The 8960-nt window shown below is 50.1% G+C and overlaps 1 protein-coding gene across 1 annotated transcript; it reads left to right on the forward strand.

Moving 5' to 3' along the window:
• The first annotated feature begins 1163 nt into the window (after positions 1–1163).
• LOC144943359 (B1 bradykinin receptor-like) lies at positions 1164–2303 on the forward strand. Its single transcript, XM_078870734.1, has one exon. The coding sequence runs from the start codon at positions 1164–1166 to the stop codon at positions 2301–2303; it is 1140 nt and encodes a 379-aa protein (XP_078726860.1).
• Positions 2304–8960: the final 6657 nt, after the last annotated feature.

The following is an 8960-nucleotide window of genomic DNA, read 5'->3' on the forward strand; positions in this document are numbered from 1 at the left end:
CTGAGTCAGGACTGCAGCTGTTGCAACGTTTCACGTCGTTCTCGCCATGTGTTTAATATATGTGTTGGTTCGATTTCAATTTAGAATCCTCCCGATGCACTGATCTCCCTTTGAAGAGAGACTGCGCTTAAGCAGACTTTCACCAGGCAATACAGAGCGCGGGGTTTTTTGTTTGTTTGTTATTCAGTTGAACGGGGAAGAATTTAATATGGAGTGCCCTTGCCAATAACGCGCGGTGATCCAGCAGCATTCGTTTAACGGGCTTTGACTGCTGATGAAACCCAGAAGGTCAAAGCCGGTCCAGTGTGTGCTTGCTTGGAAAAGAAAGACGCTCACGGACGAACACGCGCGCATTTTATATTAGCGTGGTGTGAAGACACGGAGCACTTATTCTGCTTATGAATGCGTTTTAGGCTCAATGTACCACGGCAACAGATGATGAGTTTGGGTACCGTTACATGAAGGTCATTCAATGAATCAACATTATATGCACTAAACACATAACACGAATTCATGTACCGTGTACAACATTGGTATGCTAATCAGAAACCGGAGGTGGAGTGGTGGAGGCAGTGGTGAACGCCCTGCGATCGGCCACGTGAGTTCGATTCCCAGCTACGGCTAACATTAGTGGCAGGTGATATCTGATCATGTCCTGGCCAACATCATTCGCCAACCAGTGTGGTGAAGTATGGTTAAACAACTCTCCCCCCCACCCCACCCCCATGACATGACTGACACGGCAACTGGAGGCCGTCATCCATCAGTGACTACACTAAGGGCTTGAGTTAAGTTTTGTCGGCAACGACGTTGACAGAGCGCGCGCGCGTGCGTGTGCGTGCGTGTGTGTGCGTATGTATGTGTGTGCGTGCGTGCGTGCGTGCGTGTGTGTGCATGTGTGTGCGTGCGTGTGCGTGCGTGTTTGTGCGTGCGTATGTATGTGTGTGCGTGCGTGCGTGTGTGTGTGTGCGTGCGTGTGTGCGTGTGTGCGTGTGTGTGTGCGTGTGTGTACGTGCGCGTACGTGCGTGTGTGCGTGCGTGCTTGCGTGCGTGCTTGTCCGTGCGTGCGTGCGTGCTTGTGCGTGCGTGTGTGTGCGTGTGCGTGTGTGCGTGCGTGCGCGCGATCCGCCGCGCCAGGTCCGACGGAGACGGGAGAGCCCGCGATGGACCTCGCGAGCTCCACCCCGACGGCGAGCGCGCACGGGGGCCTCAACGCGAGCGCCGTCTGCGACGTCGCCCCCTGCCCGGCGAACCTCACCCTCGAAACGGAAATGTTCTGCAACGCGAGCGCCATCTGGGACTCCATCTACGTCTTCGTCCCCACCGCGTACTACGTCATCCTGGCGCTGGGTGTCGTCGGCAACCTCTCCGTCATCCTGGTGCTCTGCCTGCAGGCCACCAAGCGCACGGCGGCCGAGATCTACCTGCTGAACCTCGCCTGCGCCGACCTCCTCTTCGTCTGCACGCTGCCGCTGTGGGCCGTCAACATCACGCGCCAATACGACTGGCCGTTCGGCGACGCGCTGTGCCGCGTCGTCGGAGGCCTCGTGTACGTCAACATGTACGGCAGCGTCTACTTCCTGACGGCCATCAGCGTCGAGCGCTACTTCGCCGTCGCGAAGCCCATGTCGCTGGGCCTGCGGCGGACGCGGTCGTGCGCGCGCCGCGTCTGCCTGCTCGTGTGGGCCGCCACGGCCGTGTTCAGCGTGCCCGTGTTCGTGTTCCGCGGCACGGTCTTCCTCAAGGAGTACAACATCACGGCGTGCATCAACCAGGCGAACACGGGCTGGCTCACGGCCAACTACGCCTTCCTCAACGTCGCCGGCTTCCTCCTGCCCCTCGGAGTCATGATGTTCTGCGCGTGGCACATCGTCCAGGAGCTGCGCAGGTCCTTCCAGAAGACGAGGCAGAACGAGAAGAGGGTGACCGTGCTCATGTGCGTCATGGTGCTCGCCTTCTTCATCTGCTGGATGCCCGTCCACTTCTTCCTCTTCCTCGACTTCCTCATTCGACGCAAGGTCATCGGGGGCTGCGACGCCACGGAAGCCATCGAGGCCGGCGTCCAGATCCTCACGGTGGTGGGCTACGCCAACAGCTGCCTCAACCCGCTCATCTACGTCTTCCTCGGGAAGATGTACCGGGAGAGGGCCTCGCAGATCCTGCGCCGCGTGATCACCTTCTTGCGGAGCTCGTCGATGCAGAACATGAGCCAGTCGTCGCGATCGCAGAGCGTCACCACAGTGTTCCGCGTGTCGCAGACCAACCTCACGTCCGTAATTCAGTCCAACGTCGCAGCATTGTGAGCGACGCGCATTCGTTTCAAACCGGCTCCGCTATTTCGACAAAGTTTGCGGTCCTGCGACTGCTCAATAAGTTTTGACCGCGGATGAGAATGATCCGGGCCAGGATGAGTCGTATTTGCCTGAGTGGCTGGGCTGGGGGGGAGGGGGGTCTCCAAAATGACAAAAGAAAATCAGGACAGAAAGCTGAGGAATTGAAAAAATACTGTAAAAAATAAATTCCCCCGCAGTGCAAATCGGCTCTGGCAAAGCAAAGCAGACAGTGCTGGCTGCGTTGATGAAGACGGGGGGGAGGGCGCAGACGTGGGGAGCATATAAGTGCAGTGCACCAATGGATTTTCGCTGCGCTGCCCTCTGCTGCCTATAGCACCTGTTACGCGCGGGTGTCGCTAATCAAAAACACCAGCCGGTGGCGAGTTGTTTAGGACCTCGCGTTGTATGCTGGACGTCGCGGGTTCGATCCCGACCCTGATGCCTGTTGTATATTTGAAGTTTGCATGTCTCACTCTCTCCCCGTAGTAGCGTGGATTTTTCTGCGGGTTCTCCGGGGTTTCCACTCGACATTTAGAAACCGTGCGTTTAAAGTGTTTGGCTGCTGGGATACATTTTCACGTGATAAGCCACTTCGTTGAGCTGTCATTTGTGGCCAGTGGACCTTACCTGGTAAAATAAAAATATATCTGTAGTGGGTTCAATTCAAGCGCACCCTGGAACTTTGGAGGCAACACTATTTATTATCTAAACACAACGGGTAACTCTTAACATTGACAGGATAACGACATGGGGTGGTGGTAACCACCGTTCCTAACTTAGCTAACACACGGGGTTACTACATTTCTGGACCGAAGACCGAGGATCGTAGATGGTGGCTTCATCCCAGAGTTGACCCAGCAGAACAGCCCAGCTCTCCGTCCACACCCCGCTTATAACCACTCCGGCGTGGCCGGCTCCGCCCCAGGCAACGCCCCCCTTCCCGATCCTTCTGGAAGGCCCGAGCCCCCAACCACGTGACCCCCCTGGGGCCCCTGCCCCCCCACTTTATCCGGTCACGTGTCCTGTTGGGTTCACGCAGAGTTCTAGATTTGAAGCTTTCGTGACTGCAAGTATTCATATTCTTAGGTTTTTTCGGTAAAGTCACGTAGGTAAAAATGTTTAATTAATAAAAGTAAAATAAAATAAAAATCACGAAGTTTCGGAGGCAACACAAGTTTCCGTCTTCAGGTGGAACCGTCACAGCACGCTTGCTGTATCAAGTAATAATCCTCATTTACTTGATACAGCAAGCGTGCTGTGACGGTTCCACCTGAAGACGGAAGCTTGTGTTGCCTCCGAAACGTCGTGATCTTTATTTTATTTTTATTTTACTTTTATTAATTAAATTTTTTTACCTACGTGACTTTACCGAAAAATCCTAAGAATATTCACGCAGAGTGTCACAGCCTGATACGACCTCCGTGACCCCCGCCTACAGCCCCCATACCGAGCGAACACAGTAGTGTCGTTCTACTACACGACATATACACAGACGTTGAACGCTCGCGACGAATCATAATTGTACGGAAGTTTGTCCTCGAGAATACTATTTTACACTCACACTGCCACCTCTCTAACCTCGCTATGTACTGTGAAGGGTAATTGCCTGAAACGTCGCCTGTTATATACTTCAAATGTTTAAGGCCACGCACTGTTATTGACGAATGTTTTTTTTTCGTTATTTGCGGCAGTATCAACTAGACGCGACCTGTGCCACATATTTATTTTAACCCTTCTGATAGCAACAGGCTTAGTGCTGCTTGAAAACGAATGATCAAGTAATACCACACTGTTTAACTGCATGCCTATACAGGTCACCATACGTCAATAGTGATTAACTGAGCAGACAATAACAGGCATTGCGATTTATTGCACCCAAAAACGGAAAGGATGTACACGCATGGCGTTCATGCATAATATACACGCATAAAGTATGTTGATTAGGCTATAAATCATGGGATATCCATTGCAATTGATATGCAGACATTAACCACGCCCCCACCCCTCTGGCCTTTGCACCTGATTGGCTCGCTCACAAGTGACGACATCACATTTATCCCTCGATTTAAGATCGAAACAGGAGGATGTGTCCACGACTCTGGCTGTCGCCTGATGATGCTAGTTGTAATTACCGGTGAAATCTCTTACTCGAATTGTAAATGCTGTGGGTTTACTTTCCAACACACCAGTGTGCTGTACTAGTAACGAATTAGCATGTTCCGTTCACGTGACAAACCTTACTAATTGGCTGTGTCGGGTGTTGGCGGGTTTAACGACACATTTATATTCATGATAAAGAAACTCCCACCAAACAACCTATATTATGATCATAGTATCACCAATGCGTTCACAAACATGACATTACTTCGCCGGGTTTTTTCTTTTGGTTCGGTGTCACGTGGCGTCGGCTGCCGTCACTTCTGTTTGCGCCAAGTAGCGCCAAGATACATTTGTACGCGGGCACGCGACGGCAACGATACCGCCAAGTCCAAAGAAGGGGACGAGGAACTGTGGTTAGAACGTTCAGGAACGCCGTCAAATCGTCAACTCGGGGCTCGATATTCGCAGCGACTCTGCACGCCGTCCGCTGCACGGTGGAGGCGAAGGGATCCCGCGGGGTCGTTCGCAAAGGCTCGGCCATCGTGTGGCCGTGTCACGGTCCACATTCGCCGAATGCACACGTGTCAACCCATACGGTTTACCCCGGATTCTGCTACAGGGAAATTGAGTTTTCAGGCTCGTACGGCGTACAGCCGTTTCAATACGGGCAAAAATGTTTTGTGTTTGTGTTTTTCCCCGTGTGATAGGACTTTGTAGGATGAACGTTGAGATTTATAAGGGTACGGGGTGACCAATAAGGTCTGGTCTACAATAGGGTAGGCACTGATAAGGGGTTGACACGTATGCGAATGTGCAGATATCACCGGCAGATGTACTCGTTTGCAATACGCATAGCAGCAACCATCGCCCCCTGCTGCAAAAACTTGACACTTGAGTGAGGCGGGCTCTGCTGGGCAAACAATAAAAATTAACCCGTAAAAACAAAGTTTTTCACTATAAATCCTTTATATGCGTGGCGGCTAGAGTCCTCTCGTCCTCTGGCTTGAGATGGCTGCCACCTATGGGTCAGATGATTGCCTGCCACCATTAAGCAATTGGTAATTAAATATAATTTATTTTTTCCTAAAAAGTGTAAAATTTTGGAATTTTTTTTTCAGGAAAATAAATTGTCACGCACAACGAGTCTGTGTGCAAAATGTCAGCTCGATTGGATCACGGGAAGTGGGTTAAAAAACGACCGAAAGATTTGCACGGTCGTAAGCGCGCAAGCAAGCAAGCAAGTGAACTTAATATAAAGGATTTAAGAAGAAGCCCAGATGACCCCCTGCAGACGCTGCGACACGCGTGTTGTTTTCGGACAACATGGGCATTTTCTTTCCCTTATTCGAATGTGAATCACGTGGGTACAAAAAAAGAAATTACTGAGCATTTATTTGCATGACATACTTTACTTTCATACGTGTATTTACTGTTTATAGTGTACTAATGTGCGTGTTTTTTTTTATTCGCGTAATCCAATTACAACTGCTGTTTGTTTGTTTGTTTTCCCAAAATGGAACATTCCAGCCCATATTTATATGCACATTTTGCCTGTCCGGTCCTGATAAACTCTACTGCTCACTTTGCTAGCGGTATTAACAATTGTGTTGAGTTGTGTGTTTAGTTTACAAACACAATGACGCTTCCGCGACCGATGTGATCATTTGTTCTTTTTTTTTTCTTCCATATTGTACGAGTACACGATGGCAACAATCACCTGTTCAGGCCCTCTCCTGTCCAGGCCCTCACCCTCCCCAGCCTCTCATCTGTTCAAGCCCTCACCTGTTCAGGCTCTCACCTGTTCAGGCTCTCACCTGTTCAAGCCCTAACCTGTTCAGGCTCTCACCTGTCCAGGCTCTCACCTGTCCAGGCTCTCAACTGTCCAGCCTCTCACCTGTTCAAGCCCTCACCTGTCCAGGCTCTCATCTGTTCAGGCTCTCACCTGTTCGGGCCTTCACCTGTTCCGGCCTTCACCTGTTCAGGCTCTCACTTGGTTCAGGCCATCATTACCTATCCAGACTCTCATCTGTCGAGGCCCTTACCTGTACATGCAGTCACCTGTTCATGTCCTCACCCGTCCAGGCTCTAACATGTCCAAGCTCTCACCTGTTCAGACTGGCGTACGAGGGAGTTTGAGCTCTAGTTTCACGCCTCGATCGAACATCTAGTCCGATGCAAGAAGTATCTGCACGTTATAAATTGTGATTATTATACTATTTAAGTGACACATTTGCTCACTCGTTCACGGAGGGACGATCACAATACTAACAGTATACTTGGTCATAAGCTTCCAATACATGATACGTAATCTTGCAAAATGGTCTCATGACTGAAGCGGTGTCCTAGACGATGTTCGATAACCCACAGATGCTCGTTTGCCCTCAGATTACAACTATATTGAGAGCAGGAGGATTAAGTGGATTAAAGTGAGTGAATTATGAAGTTCATTATGAGGCCATCTGCGGAGAGACGATACAATAAGTGGATAGGAAAGTGTTTGCATGCAACCAGTGTGGGTTACATGGGAAATTGTTTATTAAATATAGGTTATCAAGTTTGTTTGTTTTCCAGAACAGACGTTAAATTGAGATGTGATTGCATTTCAAAGAGCCAATCCTCGATGTGACCGAGGTGGCTCAGAGGTCAGACAGACCATTGAGCTCGCACCGCTGAGATCCTGGGATCGAATCCAGATCCAGGCCAGACACCTTCCAGCACGAGGAGTGAAACATCGAAAATCAAAATAATAAATTGCTCTCTACCCCCCCCCCCCCCCGCCAAGCTCTGCGGTCCTCGATGTATTAACGTATCGGCCAATTAATATCCACGCGTGTGATTAAAACCGCCGCAACCTCAGAAGCCCATGTGTGCGAGGGAACAACACTCTATCCCATCTATCCGTCGGTACGCACAAGTGAAATGTTAGGTCAGAGGGGCTCGTGGACAAAACAAAAGGAGAGTCCGCGAAGGGTTTTAAGAAGTAGACGTTAGCGCTCCCTTCCGTTCACGTGTGAGAGGTGCAGAGTCATAGAAGCTGCATGCCCACTGTGATCCCTTCTCACTGGGCTCACACCCACACTGAACACTGAAGCCACACCGCGGGCTTTTCCCGCATTGAGTAAAATTGAGTTGGGGGTGGGGGGGGGTAAACGTGGAATAAGAACAACAAAAAATGCCCTCTCGTCGACACTCATAGGCGGGCACATGTGGTGTGGGTTAGATGAGCCAGAACAAATAAAACATCCCCATTACTACATTTGGCCGTTTCCGAGAAAAACATATAATGTAAAGACAGCCTTCCTTCTCCTGGGAGTAAATGGTGAGCTTTATTACTTGCTTGTGAAGTCGTTATGTGTAATGTCAACATTTTTTTGGAGTTTGTTTTGCAAGGGAGGTTTAGAATGCGATGACAAGAACGGTGGTTGAAAAAACTAAAATAATGAAAGTTTTTTTTTTTAACCCAAATACTTCTCTGCAAAATAAATATGAAGTCCAAGAATCAACATACCGTACGTTTCGCACACATACATGGACAATTCTTCGGTCGTCTGGTTAGCGCCTAAGACCGTTCGTACTCCGCGGGTAATGACTCGGGAGTTGCCACATCCTGCCTCATCCCTGACTGCAGGAAACCCTCCAAATCGCAAGCCAGAGGTCGCAACCGGGTACCCGATACCCGTACCCTACCCGATACCCGGCTACCCGTACCCGGCCGGGTACGGGTACCCGATTGCGACCCTGGTGCGGCCGGGTACGGGTACGGGTAGGCCGTGAGTCACTGGTGAGTCACCGTTTGTCACTCATTTCGGGTAGGGCACGGGTACGGGTACGGGTACCCATTTGCGACCCTGGTGCGGCCGGGTACGGGTACGGGTAAGGAATCAAAACCCGTTTGCGACCTCTGTCGCAAGCCAAGCCCAATGAAATGATGCTGATTATGTCACCAAGCCACACCCAGCCACCTCGCAATCGGTGACACAGGTGAGATTATCTTTTTCAGTTAATTTAGTTTATTTGACTCCGTAGGCTTTCACGCTTACTGTTATGATTCATCATTAGTTCGTTTTTGGGTCGGATCTTGTCGTGTATAATGTCAATTATTTTGAGGATAGCCCTCCACCACCCGACTGAGCCATTCAACACATTTTGTCACGTGGGCAAATATGTCACTTGTGTTCTTTCTTTCTTTCAGTAAGCCGGTGGAGGAACGTTGAACAAAAGAAGCAATATTCCTGACAATTGTATTCGACGTTTCGCGCGAGATTACACCGGGCGTCACCAGGCGTCAACAAGAGTTCAGCTCTCGCGTGCAATTCGCTTCCCCCCCCCCCCCGCACAGCTTTGCAGGTGAACTTGTTCAATAATTGGTGTCGATTGCTGGTGGATTGGTTGTGATTGGCAGGTTTGTTGAATAAGGTGAATCTATTGGCCGGCGAAAATCGCCTTTCCTTAATTGTATGACGGTGTAATTACATCTTATAATATATATACAATGGAAATTTGTGATTATGTGCGTCTGTTCAAAAT

This window comes from Lampetra fluviatilis, chromosome 30 (genome assembly GCF_964198595.1).
Source record: "Lampetra fluviatilis chromosome 30, kcLamFluv1.1, whole genome shotgun sequence".
NCBI lineage: Eukaryota > Metazoa > Chordata > Hyperoartia > Petromyzontiformes > Petromyzontidae > Lampetra > Lampetra fluviatilis.